Below are 22,149 nucleotides of genomic sequence, written 5' to 3' on the forward strand. Positions count from 1 at the left end.
AATTAACCAGCTGAGCGGTCTGGACGAGCTCAGCTCGTCCAACACCGCCAGAGGCTGCCGCTCAGGCCCTGCTGGGCCGATTTTCACCAAATAAAAAGCAGCACACGCAGCCGGCACTTTGCCAGCCGCGTGTGCTGCCTGATCGCCGCTGCAGCGCGGCGATCCGCCGCGTGCAGCGGCGAAAGAGGGTCCCCCCAGCCGCCCGAGCCCAGCGTAGCCGGAACAAACAGTTCCGGCCAGCGCTGAGGGCTGGATCGGAGGCGGCTGACGTCAGGACGTCGGCTGACGTCCATGACGTTACTCCGCTCGTCGCCATGGCGACGAGGTAAGCGAAACACGGAAGGCCGCTTATTGCGGCCTTCCGTGTTACTTCTGGCTGCCGGAGGCGATCGGAAGAACGCCTCCGGAGCGCCCTCTAGTGGGCTTTCATGCAGCCAACTTTCAGTTGGCTGCATGAAATAGTTTTTTTTTTTATTTAAAAAAAACCCTCCCGCAGCCACCCTGGCGATTTAATCAGAACGCCAGGGTGGTTAAAGGGTACCTGAGACGGATGAAAAGTAAAGGTTTTTTTTTATACATACCTGGGGCTTCCTCCAGCCCCCTTCAGGCCAATCAGTCCCTTGCTGTCCTCCACCACCTGGATCTTCTGCTATGAGCCCTGGTAATTCAGCCAATCAGCGCAGTCCAGCCACGTGCCGCTCCCACAGCCAGGAACATTCTGCACCTGCGCAATAGTGCTGCACAGGTGTAGTATGCTCCTGGCGGCGGAGCGTGTGCATGCGCACTACGCCCGACTGGCTCAAGTACCTGGACTCATAGCAGAAGATCCAGGTGGTGGAGGAAGACAGCGAGGGACTGATTAGCCTGAAGGGGGCTGGAGGAAGCCCCAGGTATTTATAAAACTTTAATTTCATCTGTCTCAGGTTTACTTTGTTACACAGTAGTACTATACTCTACATATGCACTCCCCACAGAGCTGCAGGGAATCCACTGAGAATGTTGTGCACATTGAACAGAGAGGTCTTGCCTATCACCCATAAACCTGGTTCAGATTGTGCATGAAGAATGTGTAATAGAGGAAGAACCTCCTCATTCCCCTGCAGAGTACCTGCACATCACTCTTACATGTACCCACAGTTACATTGCCTAGGGCAGGGGTCTCAAACTCAATTTACCTGGGGGCCGCAGGAGGCAAAGTCAGGATGAGGCTGGGCCGCATAAGGGATTTCACGTGTCCCCGCCGCAAAACGAGGGCTGCAGAGCCCCCAAATCGCCCGGGGGGCAATCCGCCGGCATTTCCTGGAAGGGGCAGAGCTTTCAGCTTCAGCTCTGCCCCTCCTGACGTCAATCACGGCGGATCACCGCTTTTGCCTGCCCCTCTCACTCTTCCTTCACAGAGAGGGGTGGGGAGAGGCAGCGATCCGTGCGGCGATTTACGTTAGGAGGGGCAGAGCTACAGCTGGAAGCTCTGCCCCTCAGCGCAGTCATGGATGTTTGCCCGGGGGATTTGGGGGCTCTGCAGCCCTCGTTTAGCGGCGGGGATGCGGCGGATTACTTGGGAGCACTGAAGCGAACTATAAGGTAAAATAGTGGACAAGGGGTTACAGGCAGCACCCAACCATCTAGATGCGACGTGCTATTGGTCATTGTCCCTCTGTCTCCAGGAACAGCAAGCAGGAACTCCAAGAGAAGAGACCCAGCACCGTCTTCAAGTGTATTATAAGCTCTTTTATTTATTTAAAGCATCAAAAAGGGCAAGTCTGTGCGACGTTTCGAGAGACGACTCCTCTCTTTCTCAAGCTGACAAGCCCTCTGAATACATGAAACACAATCAGCCTTAAATAGTCCTTGCTCCACTAGGGAGCCAATCAAAATGGTCTGGACGCCCTGCCAATGAGGGTAGAGCATGTTCTGAATGGAAAAAACGTCATTCAACCATCATGCGGAAATCCGCATTGAAAATCCGCATGTGGTTGCGTTCAATGCGTAAAAACGTACGCGTAAAAACCATATATTACGCATACGCATTAATTCTAACCATATGCGGATATCCAATGCGGATTTACGCGTGGTTATAGTATTGGAATATGGTTTTTACGCGTATGTTTTTACGCATTGAACGCAACCACATGCGGATTTTCAATGCGGATTTCCGCATGATGGTTGAATGACGTTTTTTCCATTCAGAACATGCTCTACCCTCATTGGTCGGCCCTCCAGCGGCCATTTTAAAATGATTGGAGTGTATAAATAGATGTAGTTCCCCATCAGGTCCTCCACCAGATGGGAGGGCCTGCAAGTAGGAACTTAACCTAATTGGTTGATGACAGGGCGTCCAGACCATTTTGATTGGCTCCCTAGTGGAGCAAGGACTATTTAAGGCTGATTGTGTTTCATGTATTCAGAGGGCTTGTCAGCTTGAGAAAGAGAGGAGTCGCCTCTCGAAACGTCGCACAGACTTGCCCTTTTTGTCTTTTTGATGCTTTAAATAAATAAAAGAGCTTATAATACACTTGAAGACGGTGCTGGGTCTCTTCTCTTGGAGTTCCTATAAGGTAAAATAGGCAAAAATAGTTTGCTTCCGTGTCTCTTTTGCTGGCGAGGGCCACAAAATATTGTATCGAGGGCCGCAAATGGCCCACGGGCCGCGAGTTTGAGACCCCTGGCCTAGGGCCTGATGTTCTTTGTTCCGGTCTGTACCTTTTACAAGTACTCTTACCAAGGACTAGTTTTAGTCTAAAGGGAATAAATATAGTAGTCTACATATCCTTCTCACTTCAGTTGTCTTGTAAATTTCCTAAGCGTTGGCAGTTAGAGACGAATTTCACGTTACATACTTTTAATCAACAAAATTGTAATATGCAAATTAGGAGTCGAGAAGTCTGAGGCGGTGGAATCCTAAACTGAGGAGTCGGAGTCGGTGGATTTTTGGACAGACTCCACAGCCCTGATCAGCATCTGCGAAATATCTGTTCCTGCAAATTGCATTCATAGTCTATGATATCTGAAGATCCTCATACACACCTTGTTTAACAGACATTCATCTGCAGATCAGATCCACCAGGATGGATTTTCAGATCTGCAGATGAATGTGTTAAACAAAGTGTGTATGATGATCTGCAGATCTCATAGACTATGAATGCAATTTGCAGGAATGGATCTTTGGCAGTAACAGATCTTTTGCAGATACTCATCTCTTGTGTCTGTACAGCATCCATGTGTGCAGCATCTTGCAAAGAGTTCTGTCTGATGGGGAGTTCAGGTCCATAGAAAAGACTGTGTAGGTATGGCTCTCATACTACATGGAAGGGGGTAAAATTGGTCTGTGATCTTTCATTTTCCAAAGACTATAGTCTGATGTGTGTATGCACCTATAGGCAGCCACACTGCAGCGTAGGATTTACTATCACCGGTCCCCAGAAGATTAATCAGGCCAATTGATACTTATCAGTCATTATACCACTGAATGTGATTAGTCCTATGCAATGTTATGCCTCATACATGTGCCTGGCATGTTACCCAGCAGGCATCTGGACCCGAAACCTTGCGTGTTATTGCCAGTGCTGAATAGGCGTGTCTCTAGGCTGTTTGTGGAGGGCAAGTGATGCCATACAGCAACAGCCGGGGTGAGTGGAGAAGAGCAATGCTCTCAGCCAATGATTGGCCAAATCCATCCACTGGGCTGATTGCTGAAAGCATTGGAGGGCATCAGAGCCGTGTGTGTGTGTGTGTGTGTGTGTGTGTGTGTTAAATAAAAAATACATACATACAGCATATAGTGAGTGTATATGAGGCTTTAGAGCCAGTTTCCACTACCGCGGTAACCAGGCCGAATTTGTAGCGTTTACCCGCAGACAAACCGCGCGGGGAAACTCTGCCACAGGAAACTATGGCGCCGCTAAGGTAAGCAATCCGGCTGACATTGCCGTCAGTTTCTGTGCGGGAGGCTGCAAATTCCATAGCAGTGCTTGGCACCGCTTCTGGGATTAGTCAGCGTTCCCACTGACCAGGAAGTGCCGCTGCGCGCGGTAGCTAGTGGAAACTGTGACGCCGTCGATATGACATATCGAGTGCGTCATGGAGTTACGAACGCCAGTTTCTTCGCAAACCAACCAAACTGACAATTTTTGGTTTAAATACACTTTTTTTTTCTCCTTCTCCAAAGGGCTGGAGGAATCTTTTCATGGTCAATTAATTAGCCTCCTGTGAAAAGATTCTCTGCCAGCACAGGGGACCCCCTGAGGTGTTTATAGCCCATCCATCACAGATAGGGCTGGCATAAATTGTAAATCCCCAAGTTTCTGGCAGAATGGTGTCTCAAACATTCTCACCTCCATACAGAACTAGCAAATGCCCAGATCTTATCAGTTTCTCTCTGGAAGCAGCTGACCTGCTGTGACCTCAAGAATCCCAATATTCATATGTTCTCCATCTTTCCGTCATAATTCCTGGCATAGCAGATCTCCCTGCCCATGAAATCTGCACAGGTTGTGGGATTCCACAGGGCGCTGGTTCTGACAGGTTTACGGACCAATCGGACTGCCAGATCTAGCGTAAGAGTATTTTAAAATAACCCTCTAATACCCCAGGGGTCTGATCCCCCAAGTTTGGTATCAACGTTCTTGATAAATTCTGACAAACCTAAAAATGTTATTAGATTTAACATAACTTGTACGGTTTGCAGATGAGCACACCTATCATGATTCAGGTAAATTCTTGTTTCTATGAGAGGGGCAGGGACCTCCTGCTGCAAAGAGGTGTGTGATCCACACCCCCTAACCCCTCCTTGCTGGAGTGGGGGCTATAACCACAGAGAGCCCAGAAAGCTCTGAGTCCTTTACCTTCAATCTGATGCCTAGTAACATCCTGGCAGCCCGCAAGGACACGGGCCAAAACCTCCATCTTGGAAATTCTCACAAAGGCCTGTTGGCCGCATGGCAACCGCCATTTTGGGACTTTCGCCAAAGACTTGCGATTGCCGCATGGACTACCAATAACGGTATTTGAACGGTATATAATCAGACATTCTGTTCCTTTTCCTCTCTTCTCTCTGTCAATCAATCTGTTCTAAAATAAGCTGTGTGTATGTAGTTTAGAAATAAACTAACGATTTTATCGTTCAGTTGTGTGCCTTTTCTGGTCATCTGATTGCTGCTATAACGAATCTGCCCTCTGAAGAGTCAGTCATACTACCGCATTGTTTTATGATTTGCTTATGATTGTTGATTTGCTAGCTAGGTTGTAAATAACCGTTTCTTCCTTCTAGGATTAGCAAGTACCAGATTTCCTGTGTGAAATCGATAACGTTAGTTTCTCGATTGTAAGTACAATTCGAGATTGCATCATATAGGGACCCAGTAACCTTTCTTTAACGTCACATTGATCACAGTCTTTAAGCCGTCGGAAGTGACTATTCCCCGAACGGTGACTGGAGCGTGTTGAACGCGATTGGGCTGGCTACCGTATTATGATAGCGGGAGTCTCTTTCCTCTCCTACAGAACTTGAGAGAGTGGTGGCAGTTTATTTACCCGATTTCCAGCGCGAAATCGATATTTTTAGTTTACCGATTGTTTATACAATCAGAATTGTACATGTATGGGCACCTCCAACCAATCTTAAGCGTTTACTACGCACACAGTGAATTTGCCTCCAGCAGTCTCTAGTGCATGAGACCTGCATGACAACAGTGGCCTAGTAATACGGGATTGGTGAATGTTTGTCCCATTACATATTGCCGGCAGTTGCGCGACCAGTCCTTATTGTCAGTCTGTTCACTGTACTTCCTGCGTATGCTAACAGGAGCAGATTAGACGGGATTGGCACACTCTGTCGCCTTCTTTTTTTTCTTCCCTCTGACGATCCAGCAACCGGTCTTGTTGTCCGTCTGTGCCCGTACTTCCTGCGTACGCTAACGGGAGCAGATCTCGACGGGATCGCGGGGCTGGATTGTCACAGAAACGGGCCCTTACTGTTCTGCAGAGGGGAGGTCTCCGCAACATAGAATCCATCTAGCTGATACTGATTACCCCACCTGTGCATAGATGAGGCTGCCTGCAAAACATGCACCACTGGGGAGTCACAAGGACAGGTTTGAGAAACACTGCTATAGAGTGAGGGCTGAGACAGACCAGAAAAGCTCCCCAAACACTAGAGGTTTCAAAAGCTCTTCCCAATGTAATGCTCTGTTTTTTTTTTTTTACAAAACCTCATTGCTCCAGTGTGCACAGACACATAGGATAACATTATCAGGAGGTTTCAAAAACTCCACTCAGAAAAACTCCTCTGGTGTGCACCAGGCCTGAGAGGCAGCCTGGTTGAATTTCACATCACTATTGATTACATTATTTATTATGCATTTATACAGCATTGACCTCTTCTACTTCCCTTTACAAGGTACATAGTCATATCATTAATGCTTCATACACACCAGATTGTTCTTGCTGGGGTCCCCTTGAGGCTGGGTGCACACTTAGCAGTGCGGGAAACGTTGCGTTTTTAGGCATATGCGTTTGTGCCTTTGTATTGTATTTTCTATGCGTTTGCCTTTTTGTTTCTGCACTTGCGTTTTTTTTGCCTTCGTTGTTACGCGTTTGTGGTATGTGTATACAAAACGCACATGCAAATCACTAGGAAGACAACAGGAAGCAGAAGTACATCATAAAACTTAAAAAAAACAAAAACATACAAAACTTATTACATTGCATCACTATTGACTTTAATTATGTGCGTTTTTGAAAAATTATATAGGCAACAAAACCAGCGTCTTTAAAAACGCATATTCTTAAATGCATACAAACCTCATATGCCGTTTTTTTTTTTAACCGGTATATGTATTTTTTGATGAGGCCCATTGACTAACATTGCAGGCAAAAATGCTGTGTTTTTCTGCAACGCTAGGGTTTCTGCTAAGTGTGGTCCCAGCCTAAAGCTACGTACACACATGCGACAACGATCGTTCGTTGTCAACGACGAACGAACTTTTAATTGATGAAGAACAACCTAAGTAAAGTTAATTTTAAAAGGTGTGTAACGATCAGATCATTAGAACGAACGTTAAATCACGTAAAGCAACTATTGCGCCTGCGCATAAAAATAAGAAGTTCCATGGAGAAATAGTGAAATGCGCATGTCAAGCCTAGTACAAACGACCGTTTCCAACGATGTACTACTTTTGCAAACGATCGTCGTTGGAAAAAATCCGCCAAGCTAGAACGTTCGTTTTTAACGATCTAGCTCGTCCGTTGTTAGACTTAATAGTCGTTGGCTGCTTTTTGTTAAACGATCGTCGTTTGAAACGATCGTTTCAAACGACTATAGTCGCATGTGTGTACGCACCTTTAGGGCCCGTTTCCACTATAGCGTTGCGGAATCGCCGGCGAATCACCGCAGGCAAATCGCATGCGGGTGCGATTCCGCATGCGTTTTTTGCCGCGATTTCGCATAGGTAAGGCTGTATGCGAATTTAACCATGTCACTGCCTGTGTAAATTAACATTAATACCTATGCGAAATCGCATGCGAAATCGCGGCAAAAAACGCATGGGGAAAACGCATGTGATTTCCCTATTAAATACATTGCGTGCGATTCGCCTGCATTCCACACGCAGACGAATTGAGGGCCCTACCCTGCAGATCTTTTCTGCACAGAAAAACGTGCGGGGAAACGCACAAGTGGAAACAGTCCCATCCACTTGTACTGACTGTGCGAATCCGCATGCGTGCAACGCATGCGGATTCGCGATAGTGGAAACGGGCCCTTAGTGATCTGCTCCTTGCTATTGCTCAACTCCTATTGTAATGCCTGGTACACACAATGAGATTTTTCCAACAGGTCCGAAATGATTTCCGATTGTGTTTTTTTTTTTTTTTTTTTTTTTTTTTTTTTTACGCTGACCGATTTTGCATTCACTTTTATGATGAAATTGATCAGCAATCAGATCAGACCTGTTAGAAATAATCGATCTGGCAGGAAATCTGCCAGAAAATCTCATGTGTACCAGGCATAAGGGCCCGTTTCCACTGTTGCGACGCGATTTCGCCGGCAACCCGACGCTTGTAAAAACGCATGCGGATGCGTTTCCGCATGCGTTTTTACCTGCAAATTCGCGTGCGATTTCGCATGGCACGGTGCCATGCGAAATTAACCATGACACTGCCAGGGCAAAATAACATTAAAAAGGTGCGAAATCGCACGCGAATCGCGGGTAAAAACGCATGTAAAAAACGCATGCGTTTTTCCTATTAAATACATTAGCGGCGATTCGCACGGATTCCCGACACAGGCGAATTCTGTGGGTCCCGTCATGCAGATTTGGCCCGCCGCCAAATCGCTCCCGCACGCCGCACATATGGAAACAGCCCCGGCCACTTCAATGTACCAAGCGAATCCGCATGTCGCCGCCGCATGCGGATTCGCTATGGTGGAAACGAGCCCTCATACTAAAGGTGGCCATACACTCATTAGATTAGCAGCAGATAGATCATCAGATAGATCTCTGGTCTGTCTGATGCGTTTAGGAACATTTTTTACTAGGAACAGATTTCCAATAGATTTCAGTTTGAAATCTATTGAAAATCGATCTGATGGCATTTTTTTGCCATCAGATTTCTATTAGTGCCAATGCAAAATGATAAGCAATCTCAACAGGTTGACCTAGATTTTCCAGCATGTCAGATCGATTGAAATCGATCGAAATCAGCCGCAAATCGGTCGATTGGTCAATCAATTTGCAATCGACTGATCGATTTTGTGTATGGGCCCCTTAATGCCTAGTACACACCATACAATTTTCTGTTATGCTGGGAATACACCATACAATTTTCCATTAGATTCTTCTGGGAGGCAGAAGGATTATCACTGGGAGTCCATTTCAGGAAAAGTTTGCCACCACCTTGTCTATATCTGCATGAACCACCAAATTGTAAGTCTGAGGGCTGGTTCAATGTTGAGCACTTTACAGCGCTTTGCTGACCGCCGGTGATCAGCAAAGCGCCGCCACTCTCACCGCAGCGTTTGTGATTTGCATAAATTGTAAACTTGTTGCACGCAGTGCTTTTGGGGGCGATTGTGTTGTGATTTTCGTTCTGTTGAATGGGAATCAAAACGAAAATCGCGACAAGATCACAATCACGATTGTGATCTGCAATTTGCATTCCGAATGAGAACCAGCCCTCAAGTGTAAACAGTAGCCCTATCCGTATGACGTAAAATCTGGTTCACTCTGTTCCCCACACAATGAGAGAACCTGCTGGAACTTTTCAGCACTATCTTGTTATCAGAGGTGTTTGGCAATAAATGTCTTGAAGTGTACCAGAGTAGAAAATGAAAAAGATTTTATGATAACTGGGGCTTCCTCCAGCCCCATCCGCCTGGATCACTCCCACGCCACGGCCCTCCGCAGCTACGAGAACCAGGTCCCTGCACTTCCGCCAGTCGGAGCCGGTCTAGTGTAAGAGAAGTGCGCTGTTTGCGTATCTCTGCAGCAGCCGCTAGGGAGATACGTAGAGGGCGCACTTCTCCTGCGTAGCCTGGCTCCAATGACATCAGTGACGGGACCCGGTTCTCGTCGCTGCGGGCAGCGGAGGACGGCGGCGTGGGAGCGATCCAGGCGGATGGGGCTGGAGGAAGCCCCAGTTATCATAAAATCTTTTTAATTATGGAGGGGGAGAACAAAAGAGCGCTCTCTAGTGTATTAACTTTTTAATGAGCTTCTTGTAAAAAGATAAAATCACACGTACAATTTTCACAAAAGAAAGTGCATTCATCATATGTCTCATGTACATCACCGCGTCCTCAGGATGGTGTCACTCCTGAAGATTTCCTACGTCATTCTGTTCGCTGAGCAGTGATGCATTCCGAGTCCTTAACCTCCATAAAGCAGACACGAAAGACTGTGTGAAAAGTAGCAATCACATTTATTATATGGTACCCCAAAAGTGCAACGCGTTTCGCAGGCCGAGCCCGCTTCATCAGGCAATAAAGTGGGGACAAAACAGAATTCCAGCAGTAGCAGGTGTAGCGCCTCCTTGTTGTCTTGTTGTTTTTTCTTTTTAATTATGTCAGCTCTAAGTCCCTAAGTCAGCTCTAAGCCATACATCTAGCAATTTGGCTGTACAATCGACCATTCGATTCAATTTTTAGAATCGAGAAAGAATAAAGTATGTTCCAGAATTCCCAATTGACGAAAAGTGGCAATCAACCAGCTTAGTCGATTGTGCAGGATGCAAGATATCGGTCAATCGCCCAGGAATCGGCTACTGTTCACCTGTCATTCGATTGGCTCTGAATCAATTTTTGTATTCCGAGCATGGAGGCACAACATCAGTCAGATCGAATCTGAAGGTAAATCGCATAGGATCTCGCTTGTAGTGTGTATGGGTCACTAGTCGATCGACTTTCAATTAACCCTACTGAAGTCGATTGCTTCATAGGGAAATTAGCGATAGCGCTTTATAGTGGGTTAAAGGCCTTATTGGCTTCTGACTTTTCAACAAAGCTTCCTCTGCATTTGTCCAGTAGACTGTGTCATTTGCCTGGATAAAGCACTGGTTCATAATTTACTTGCAAAAAAAAAGAACAGAGGCAAATTTTGTACTAAACAAACCCATGTAACTTCATGAATATTGATACTTCCTAAGGGCCGTTCACACTTATCACTGTACACTTCTGCGATCGCGATCAACGCTTTATTAAGCACTGTACCGCGATCGCTCCAGAATCATGGCAAAAATGCTGCAGGTAGCGCGTTTGGTGCTAATCCCAAAACGCTCGCAATTGGCGCCAATCACGGCAGTGGGATCACTGTCATAGGTTAGAATAGCACTGGCGCTTTAAAGAGACTGTAACAAAATGTTCTGCATTATTTCTCCTATCCTACAAGTTCCTATATTTGTTCTAATGTGGTCTGGCTTACTGCAGCCTTTTCTAGTTGCTCTGTCTCTGTAATATATCTAATCTTCTTTTCTTTGTCAAGCTTTGTCGACCCAGAGAGGAAGTGGCTGCCTCTGCTGTGATAGGGAGAAGTTATGCACGCCCCCTGCACAGGAGGGGGCCTCCAGGCTCACTCCTATGTGCATTGTTTATTTCTCACTCACAAACAGGTCCCTGCTCTCAGTCTCAGCTGTGTCTGTGAGGCTGTAGGAGGAGGGAGCTGCCTGTCACATGCTGACAATTTGTTACCCAGACACAAATGCAGAGCCCAGACTCCTGGCTCAGAAGAAACAGTTGTGTTTATAAAGGAGTCTGAGGATTCTTGTCACTCTTCAGTGGCACAGAGCCGCAGAGGCAGAAGGTAAAACTTTTTCTAAACTTGCACGTAACATCTAAAGGCTGCATTCAGTGTGTAATAATAAAAACGTGTCATGCAAACCATAAGGAAGTATACATCCTGTTTCTTTTCAGTATACTTCCTTTTTTGGTGGCCATCTTTACTGTTTACAAAACAGTTTATAAAACTGTTATTTTATCACCAATATTGCGGCGGAGAGCGGCAAAAATGTCACAGAGGGGGCTAGGAGATGTCCCCGAACAGGCTGATATGTTTATTTATATAACATTTCTTTAATACAGATTCTTGTTAAAAAGCACTATCGCTTTGGTGATTAGCTGGAATCGCCCTAGTGTGGATGGGCCCTAAAGGAGGGAGGAGCCTCTGGGCCCTGAAGAGGCTTCTCCCCTCCTCCTCTGCCAGGCTTTTGTATTGCGCAGACCTCTGAAGTGCGGTCGTACTGCACCTGTGTAATAGCATACTGTATACTGTACCTGCTTTGGCAGAAAACGCAGAAACCTATCGGGTTCCCTGCTACTGCACAGGCGGCTTGTGCGGCTTGGGTCGCACAGGCCCAATTGGGCTCTGATTTTTCAGCTGAAGCCCAAGCGGGTTGCATGCTACTGCACATACGTAAACAGTCAACTAGCTGTTTTGTGAGTGAGCAGCACCGGAACGGGGAGGTGAAGGACGGGGGAAGCCCTCTCCCAAGGTGAATACCCATTTGGGGCACTCCTACCCCGAGGTCTTCTACCCAGTCATATTTAGACCTAACTGTCATGCTGCCAGTAGTCAGTATGATGTTTGTCACTGAACAGGTAGTGGAAAGCAGTATGGGTACAGTCCCGCCCCCAGTTTGGCCTATCTCGCTCATTGGAGCATAATAAGCAAAAACCCCCACAACAGCACAAACACAAACAAACAAACAAACACAGAACATTTATATCGCACTTTTCTCCTGGCGGACTCAAAGCGCCAGAGCTGCAGCCACTAGGACGCGCTCTATAGGCAGTAGCAGTGTTAGGCCAGAGCTGCAGCCACTAGGGAGTGCGCTATAGGCAGTAGCAGTGTTAGGCCAGAGCTGCAGCCACTAGGACACGTACTATAGGCAGTAGCAGTGTTAGGCCAGAGCTGCAGCCACTAGGACACGTACTATAGGCAGTAGCTGTGTTAGGCCGGAGCTGCAGCCACTAGGACACACTCTATAGGCACTAGCTGTGTTAGGCCGGAGCTGCAGCCACTAGGACACGCTCTATAGGCAGTAGCAGTGTTAGGCCAGAGCTGCAGACACTAGGGAGTGCTCTATAGGCAGTAGCAGTGTTAGGCCAGAGCTGCAGACACTAGGACACGCTCTATAGGCAGTAGCAGTGTTAGGCCAGAGCTGCAGCCACTAGGGAGTGCTCTATAGGCAGTAGCAGTGTTAGGCCAGAGCTGCAGACACTAGGACACGCTCTATAGGCAGTAGCAGTGTTAGGCCAGAGCTGCAGCCACTAGGGAGTGCTCTATAGGCAGTAGCAGTGTTAGGCCAGAGCTGCAGACACTAGGACACGCTCTATAGGCAGTAGCAGTGTTAGGCCAGAGCTGCAGCCACTAGGGAGTGCTCTATAGGCAGTAGCAGTGTTAGGCCAGAGCTGCAGACACTAGGACACGCTCTATAGGCAGTAGCAGTGTTAGGCCAGAGCTGCAGCCACTAGGGAGTGCTCTATAGGCAGTAGCAGTGTTAGGCCAGAGCTGCAGCCACTAGGGAGTGCTCTATAGGCAGTAGCAGTGTTAGGCCAGAGCTGCAGCCACTAGGGGGCTCTATAGGCAGTAGCAGTGTTAGGCCGGAGCTGCAGACACTAGGGAGTGCTCTATAGGCAGTAGCAGTGTTAGGCCGGAGCTGCAGACACTAGGGAGTGCTCTATAGGCAGTAGCAGTGTTAGGCTGGAGCTGCAGACACTAGGGAGTGCTCTATAGGCAGTAGCAGTGTTAGGCCAGAGCTGCAGCCACTAGGACACGCTCTATAGGCAGTAGCGGTGTTAGGCCAGAGCTGCAGCCACTAGGACGCGCTCTATAGGCAGTAGCAGTGTTAGGCCGGAGCTGCAGACACTAGGGAGTGCTCTATAGGCAGTAGCAGTGTTAGGCCGGAGCTGCAGACACTAGGGGGTGCTCTATAGGCAGTAGCAGTGTTAGGGCAGAGCTGCAGACACTAGGGAGGGCTCTATAGGCAGTAGCAGTGTTAGGCCAGAGCTGCAGCCACTAGGACACGCTCTATAGGCAGTAGCAGTGTTAGGCCAGAGCTGCAGCCACTAGGGAGTGCTCTATAGGCAATAGCAGTGTTAGGCCAGAGCTGCAGCCACTAGGACGTGCTCTATAGGCAGTAGCAGTGTTAGGCCGGAGCTGCAGCCACTAGGACGTGCTCTATAGGCAGTAGCAGTGTTAGGCCGGAGCTGCAGCCACTAGGACCCGCTCTATAGGCAGTAGCAGTGTTAGGCCAGAGCTGCAGACACTAGGGAGTGCTCTATAGGCAGTAGCAGTGTTAGGCCGGAGCTGCAGACACTAGGACCCGCTCTATAGGCAGTAGCAGTGTTAGGCCGGAGCTGCAGCCACTAGGACCCGCTCTATAGGCAGTAGCAGTGTTAGGCCAGAGCTGCAGACACTAGGGAGTGCTCTATAGGTAGTAGCAGTGTTAGGCCAGAGCTGCAGCCACTAGGACACGCTCTATAGCCAGCAGCAGTGTTAGGCCAGAGCTGCAGACATAAGGGAGTGCTCTATAGGCAGTAGCAGTGTTAGGCCAGAGCTGCAGCCACTAGGACGCATTCTATAGGCAGTAGCAGTGTTAGGCCAGAGCTGCAGCCACTAGGACGTGCTCTATAGGTAGTAGCAGTGTTAGGCCAGAGCTGCAGCCACTAGGACACGCTCTATAGCCAGCAGCAGTGTTAGGCCAGAGCTGCAGACATTAGGGAGTGCTCTATAGGCAGTAGCAGTGTTAGGCCAGAGCTGCAGCCACTAGGACGCATTCTATAGGCAGTAGCAGTGTTAGGCCAGAGCTGCAGCCACTAGGACGTGCTCTATAGGCAGTAGCAGGGTTAGGCCAGAGCTGCAGCCACTAGGACGTGCTCTATAGGCAGTAGCAGTGTTAGGCCGGAGCTGCAGCCACTAGGACGTGCTCTATAGGCAGTAGCAGTGTTAGGCTGGAACTGCAGACACTAGGGGGCGCTCTATAGGCAGTAGCAGTATTAGGCCGAAACTGCAGCCACTAGGACCCGCTCTATAGGCAGTAGCAGTGTTAGGCCAAAGCTGCAGACACTAGGGAGTGCTCTATAGGCAGTAGCAGTGTTAGGCCAGAGCTGCAGCCACTAGGACGCATTCTATAGGCAGTAGCAGTGTTAGGCCAGAGCTGCAGCCACTAGGACGCGCTCTATAAGCAGTAGCAGTGTTAGGCCAGAGCTGCAGACACTAGGGAGTGCTCTATAGGCAGTAGCAGTGTTAGGCCGGAGCTGCAGACACTAGGGAGTGCTCTATAGGCAGTAGCAGTGTTAGGCCGGAGCTGCAGACACTAGGGAGTGCTCTATAGGCAGTAGCAGTGTTAGGCCGGAGCTGCAGACACTAGGGAGTGCTCTATAGGCAGTAGCAATGTTAGGCCAGAGCTGCAGACACTAGGGAGCGCTCTATAGGCAGTAGCAGTGTTAGGCCAGAGCTGCAGCCACTAGGGGGCGCTCTATAGGCAGTAGCAGTGTTAGGCCAGAGCTGCAGCCACTAGGACGCGCTCTATAGGCAGTAGCAGTGTTAGGCCAGAGCTGCAGACACTAGGGGGTGCTCTATAGGCAGTAGCAGTGTTAGGCCAGAGCTGCAGACACTAGGGAGCGCTCTATAGGCAGTAACAGTGTTAGGCCAGAGCTGCAGACACTAGGGGTGCTCTATAGGCAGTAGCAGTATTAGGCCAGAGCTGCAGCCACTAGGGGGCGCTCTATAGGCAGTAGCAGTGTTAGGCCGGACCTGCAGCCACTAGGACCTGCTCTATAGGCAGTAGCAGTGTTAGGCCAGAGCTGCAGACACTAGGGAGTGCTCTATAGGCAGTAGCAGTGTTGGGCCGGAGCTGCAGCCACTAGGACACGCTCTATAGGCAGTAGCAGTGTTAGGCCAGAGCTGCAGACACTAGGGGGTGCTCTATAGGCAGTAGCAGTGTTAGGCCAGAGCTGCAGCCACTAGGATGCGCTCTATAGGCAGTGGCAGTGTTAGGCCAGAGCTGCAGACACTAGGGGGTGCTCTATAGGCAGTAGCAGTGTTAGGCCAGAGCTGCAGACACTAGGGGGTGCTCTATAGGCAGTAGCAGTGTTAGGCCAGAGCTGCAGCCACTAGGACACACTCTATAAGCAATAGCAGTGTTAGGGAGACTTGCCCAAGGTCTCCTACTGAATAGGTGCTGGCTTACTGCAGCAGTTTCATGCAGGCTATGTTTTCAACTCCTTTTTTACCTAATGGTAACTGAACTTGACAGGTTATATTCCTGTGTGTTTGGGTAACATTTTATTCCTTGTCATTTTAGGAAACCTGATATTCCTGTGCCGTATTTATACTTTGACCTGGGAGTGGCGGTGCTCTGTGCCAGCTTTATGTCCTTTGCGGTGAAACGCCGATGGTTTGCCCTGGGCTGTGCCCTGCAGCTGGCCATCAGCACCTATGCAGCTCATGTCGGAGGTCACGTGCACTACGGCGACTGGCTGAAGGTGAGAAGATTGTATATAGTGTGAAAAAGTATTTACTTACTTTCTTCATGTCTCTAAGCTTTGCATTTTTTCATATTAATGGTGCTTGCGCTCTCCTCCCTGTCTGTGGGAAGTCACAGTTCCTGATAGGCTGTGAGTCAGCAGGGAGGCGTGGCTGCAGATGACGGCTATCGGTCATTCCCCTTGCATGTCCACGTAACCGAACATGAAAAGTTTCCAACTGACGAGTGAGCAGGCAGCTCTTGGTGTCTGAGGAGGACATGAATTGGTAGAGCAGCGATTTCCCTTTATTTTGTACAATGACTTTTCTATGTATTATAAATTTTAAAATGTTCTATTTTATGCATATAAATGTATGTCTGGGTTGTAGCTATAGTAACCCCTAAAGTAAATTTGGGTAATATACAGTACAGGGGTGTGGACGCACTCCCAGGAAACCAAGGATGAGTGCAACAGTCTGCCTGTAAACGCACAGACAGGAAAAGGCCATGGTTTCCACAATCAATATATTAATGCCTGAAGTTACAATTTTATTTAAGAGGAACTGTCGCGCAAATCTTAAAATGTAAAACACATACAAATAAGAAGTGCATATCTCCCAGAGTAAAATGAGCCATAAATTACTTTTCTCCTATGTTGCTGTCACTTACAGTAGGTAGTAGAAATCTGACATTACCGACAGGTTTTGGGCTAGCCCATCTCTCCATAGGGGATTCTCAGCATGGCCTTTATTCTTTAAAAAGACATTCCTTGATAAAGATTTATGCAAACAGGCTGGCCAGCCTCCCTGCTCGCTGTACACTATTTTGGCAGTTGGATGGAGCAACTGCCATTCGCTAAGTGCTTTTAAAAATAAAGAAAACCCTGAGTACCCCCTATGAGAAGATGGGCTAGCCCAAAACCTGTCGGTAATGTCAGATTTCTACTGCTTACTGTAAGTGACATAGGAGAAAAGTAATGTATGGCTCATTTTACTCTGGGAGAAATGTACCGTATATACTCGGCTATAAGTTGAGAAATTTAGGACTGATTAAAAGTATAAAAGTATAAAAGTGTGTGTGTGTGTGTGTGTGTGTGTGTGTGTGTGTGTGTGTGTGTCTTATACATGAGTAGTCCTAAATTTCCCAACTTCTAGCCAATATTCCGGTGTGTTTTTAAATCCCCCACCCACCATCATCCAAAGGGAGCCGTCTGTATCAATTTCCTACTTGCGCTGTTTAATCCTGTGCAAAGCGATTCCCGCTGCAGAAGGTTCACCCCCATCAGCGTGCGCTGTGTCCTCTCTTCTCCCTTCACTCGCGCTGACCTCCATGCTGTAGCGTAGCCCCGCCTCCGGATGTCAGAAGACGGAAGCTATGCTAAAGCACGGAGTGACGCACGAGTGAAGGGAGAAGAGAGAAAGCAGTGCACGTGATGGGGGTGACGGCTTCTGCTGTGGGAATCACTTTGCACGGGATTAAACAGCGCAAGTAGGAAATTGATACAGACGTCTCCCTTTGGATGATGGTGGGTGGGAGGGAGGGGGGGATTAAAAACACACCAGATTACACAGCGCAAGTAGGAAATTGATACAGACGGCTCCCTTTGGGTGATGGTGGGAGGGAGGGAATTACAGGCAGCAAGTGTTTGGGTGATGGTGGGAGGGAGGGGAAAATGGAGACAGGTACTCCCTATGGGTGATGGTGGGTGGGAGAGAGGGGGGGGAATTACAGGCAGCATGGGTATGGGGGAGTTGCAGGCAGCATGCATTTGGGTGATGGTGGCGGGGATATGGAGTTACAGGCAGAAGGTTAATGGCTGAATGTGTGCTTGAGGAGTTATTGGCTGTACTTGGGGGGCCAGGAGGGTATAATGACTACAATGTTGTATGAAATTCATCCATTTACCCATCCTGATCCCCAAGTGCAGCCATTAACTTTGCTGGATAGACTTATACATGCGTAATTTAAAAATTCCAGCTTATGAGGGTCAAATATTGGGGTCGACTTATACACGGGGTAGACTTGTATCCGCATATATACGGTACTTCTTATTTGTATGTGCTTTAAATTTTAAGATTTTCGCAACAGTTCATCTTTCAGGAATAGACATTCAGTTGACAGTGAATATAGATATACCGTAACCACCAGACAACCAATATCCCAAGCTGATCAACTAGCATTGGTACAAGTCCTTTTCACAGGCCAGGTGCTGAATGGCAAAACATATGAGGAATGCAGCATGGATGTCAAATCATCACATTGAGGGCTCGTTTCCACTATCGCGAATCTGCATGCGTCCAACGCATGCAGATCCGCACATGTAATACAAGTGGATGGGCCTGTTTCCACTGTAGCGTTGTTGAGGTGCGGTTTTTTCAGCGTGAAAAAAACGCACAAAAGAGCCAACGATTTCGCCTGCGTCGGGAATCCGTGCGAATCGCCGCTAATGTATTTAATAGTAAAAACGCATGCGTTTGTTACATGCGTTTTTACCCGCGATTTCGCGTGCGATTTCGCACCTTTTTCAATTTTATTTAGCCCTGGCAGTGTCATGGTTAATTTCGCATGGCACCCTGCCATGCGAAATCGCATGCGAAATCGCGGGTAAAAACGCATGTGGAAACGCATCCGCATGCGTTTTTACAAGCGTCGGAATGCGGCCGAAATCGCGTCGCAACAGTGGAAACAAGCCCTGAATCAGTCCATGTGTTAGAGGTCTGGCGACAGACATAGGCCTTTAAAGGGACCCCGAGCTTAAAATAAAAATAAAATCAGTACTCACCTGGGGCTTTCTGCAGCCCAAAGTAGGTCGGGAGGTCCCACGGCATCCATCTGGCTCTTCTCCCAGGGCCTGGACAGAAATGGCTCCCGGCGACACTGGGCCCGAGTGTTGGGCTCCTTCTTCCTGTCTGTCGTTACCACGCCAGCGGCCTCGCGTCATCACGGCGGCTGGCGGGACAGTACGGCGCATGCGAGATTTAAAGCCCCAGGTGAGTACCGATTTCGTTTTTATTTTGAGCTCGGAATCCCTTTAAGGTACATACACACGTCTGATTTTTCCAAACGAGTGGTCGTTTGGATGTCAAATCGAGCATGTGTAAAAAAGGTCGTTCAGCTTTTAAGACTGGATTTGACCGATCCGCCAAGCTGAACGGCCATTTGTACACACACCCAATTTGACGTCCAAACGACTGGTCGTTTGGAAAAATCAAATACACCTAACTTTTCGCACACTCGCATGCACATGTTTAAACAAATGCATTCAAAGATTCACTCATCCAGGCACCACTGTTATCCCTACAGCTAAGTTAAAAGCCGGGGTCTTAGTTCACAGAAGAATGCATTTTTTTGCTTAGTCGTCTATACTGCGCAGAAGTACCCAGGTAAACATAGGTGTCCTAACTCTAGCCCTGTAACATGCATAGTGCAGACATGCAAGGGAGCTAACGTAATGTATCCATGCGCACAATGCACATACACCAGCATTGAGGCGATGTGCCCTGGATATGTGTTTTTTTTTCTTGTTACTGACCCCTGTGGCTAGGGTTTTAATTCAGTGCACTCCCTCCTTCCCCTGTTTGGCCTGGTGCACACCAAAAAACGCTAGCAGATCCGCAAAATGCTAGCAGATTTTGAAACGCTTTTTATTTTTCTGTAGCGTTTCAGCTAGCATTTTGCGGTTTTGTGAAGCGTTTTTGGTGTAGTAGATTTCATGTATTGTTACAGTAAAGCTGTTACTGAACAGCTACTGTAACAAAAAACGCCTGGCAAACCGCTCTGAAGTGCCGTTTTTCAGAGCGCTTTGCGTTTTTCCTATACTTAACATTGAGGCAGAAACGCATTCGCAATCCAAAATCTGCAGCAGCCCGGGAGTATGCGTTTCTGCAAAACGCCTCCCGCTCTGGTGTGCACCAGCCCATTGAAATACATTACCCTAGCGGATCCGCACCTGCAAACTGCAGCAGAACCGCTCTGGTGTGTACTAGGCCATAGTGTTTTTTGTCAGCATGCACACAGCTTATGCTGGTGTATGTGCATTGTGCGCATGGATACATTATGTTAGCTCCCTTGTGCGATTGGTATGATGCGCTATCTGTCCCAGGAGAGGACGTCAGGATGTATGCGCCTAATCCCTAGATAGGTTTGATGCAATGAATGTTTGCATGTCTGCACTGTGCATGTTACAGGGCCAGAGTTAGAACACCTACGTTTACCTGGGTACTTTTGCGCAGTATAGGTGACTAAGCATAAGAATGCATTCTTCTGTGAACTAAGACCCCGGCTTTTAACTTTAGCTGTGGGGATAACAGTGGTGCCTGGATGAGTGAATCTGTGAATGCATTCGTTTGAATGTTTGCATGCGAGTGTGTGCAGGGTAAATTGTTTATTTGCTATTTATCTAGCCACACCCCCTTCAGCACCTCCCTTTCCTCAATAACTTATTTCATGTCCTAACTTGAAGCGATGTGCCTGGATATATGTGTTTTTTTGTTTTGTTTGGAAGAATAAGACGTGTGTACGCACCTTTACGCTGTTTCACGTATCATCGCCCGTTGTCAAGCCGAGGAAAAGTGTGGTGCATTCCTCTCATGTTTTGCCATTCAGCACCTGGATGAATAATGGTATAGCTAAAACAACTAAAGCTATTTAAAAGGACAGGTAGAGGCAGAGATAGCAGAGTCACCTTGAGGAATAATAGAATAGATTTCTCCTCTTTAAAGGAGACCGTTAGGAAAAAGGGGTTTCAAATAAATATAAAAACTGATATACTTCGGTAAATGCTTTTATTTAGTAGATAACAGGATTCTTCTCTGAATGAATCTTGAATGGGTCTCATGCTTGGGTACACACCAGGGCTGTGGAGTCGGTACAAAAATCTTCCGACTCCTCAGTTCATTAAATCACGACTCCGACTCCAACTCCGACTCCGGGTACCCAAAATGGCTCCGACTCCGCGACTCCGACTCCTTAGTCTAATACTTAACAGGGATGTGGATTTTGTACAAAAATCAGCCGACTCCGACTCCTCAGTTTATGAAATCAACGACTCCGACTCCGACTCCTCGACTCCGACTCCAACTCCGACTCCACAGCCCTGGTACACACGTTGCAATTTCATGTCCGATGGGAATCAGCCGATGATTTTTATTATTATTTATATCCTTCCGTTCAATAACTGGATCCATTTTTCTGAAGTTATCAAGGGACAATCAATTTACCGATCGGTAGCAGTTTGGAGATGTACACATGATACAACTTCCTGTCAGATGAGCTGTCAATCAGTCGGGAAATTACATTGTGTACCCAGCATCACGCCGCTCCTCTGTCTCTCAGGTTCGGATGTACTCTCGCATCATCGCAGTCATTGGTGGCTTCCTCGTCCTCGCTAGTGGAGCTGGAGAGATGTACAGACAGAAGCCGCGCAGCCGCTCTCTACAGTCCACAGGACAAGTCTTCCTGGGCATCTACCTCATCTGTCTGGTATGTAATAGTTTTGTACTGGGGCCATTGAGACTGTTTTTATTATTATGACACATTTTGTACAGCACTGACACATTTTAGCATCGTGTTTCTTTGAACAGTTGACGTAACTGTTTCTCAACCGGATTAATTTCTGTTCAGATCTATGGCTTGGTGAACTGCTTTTGTCACTTCAGTTGTCAGACAAACCTGGCCAGCACAAAAACTGAATATCTGGTGCAGTGGCGTAGCTAAGGAGCTGTGGCCCCCGATGCAAGTTTTACAATGCCCCCCCAAGCATTCTATACATAGCAATTGATCCGGCGCTCCGGAACCTGCCAATGGTAACTACAGTGTCAGAGGTGCAAGAAGGGGATGGGGAACAGCTTGTAAATGATTACCACTATTCAAAGTATCTATAGAAGTGATTATTATGAGCACAGGACCAATAGAGAGCTAATATTGTAGTTGAGGGAGGGCCCTATGGGGCCCCGAAGAGGTCGCAACCTCTATTGCTTTGCCCCTGATCTAGTTAAGACGTTACGGAAAAAAAAATCTACTCCGGTATTGGGGCAAACAATGGGTAGTTTTCACAGATACAGGTTTTCAAACTGGCATTTGGGTCAGGTCCCAACTACAGATCGCTAAATTCAATTGCTTAGCGTTTTTGCTAGCTCTTTTTTAGCAATTTCCAGCAAATTTAGAAGCTATTTTATGTTAGTGATTGTGATT

The 22,149-nt window shown here is 47.7% G+C and overlaps 1 protein-coding gene and 1 long non-coding RNA gene across 2 annotated transcripts in view; one reads left to right on the forward strand and one right to left on the reverse strand.

The window, feature by feature from the left end:
* Positions 1–22,149, forward strand: part of TMEM101 (transmembrane protein 101) — a 48,437-nt gene that overhangs the window by 18,992 nt on the left and 7,296 nt on the right. Inside the window, exons 2-3 of the mRNA XM_068264173.1 lie at positions 15,796–15,976; positions 21,292–21,438. Coding sequence (XP_068120274.1) covers positions 15,796–15,976; positions 21,292–21,438 — 328 coding nt within the window. The remainder of the gene's footprint in view (positions 1–15,795; positions 15,977–21,291; positions 21,439–22,149) is intronic.
* LOC137542342 (uncharacterized) lies at positions 6,436–16,758 on the reverse strand. The gene is made up of 3 exons (XR_011025409.1): positions 16,627–16,758; positions 9,739–9,891; positions 6,436–6,627 (listed from the first exon to the last, which is right to left on the reverse strand). It is a non-coding gene; the product is annotated as an uncharacterized lncRNA (long non-coding RNA).

Source organism: Hyperolius riggenbachi, chromosome 12 (genome assembly GCF_040937935.1).
Source record: "Hyperolius riggenbachi isolate aHypRig1 chromosome 12, aHypRig1.pri, whole genome shotgun sequence".
NCBI classification, from domain to species: domain Eukaryota; kingdom Metazoa; phylum Chordata; class Amphibia; order Anura; family Hyperoliidae; genus Hyperolius; species Hyperolius riggenbachi.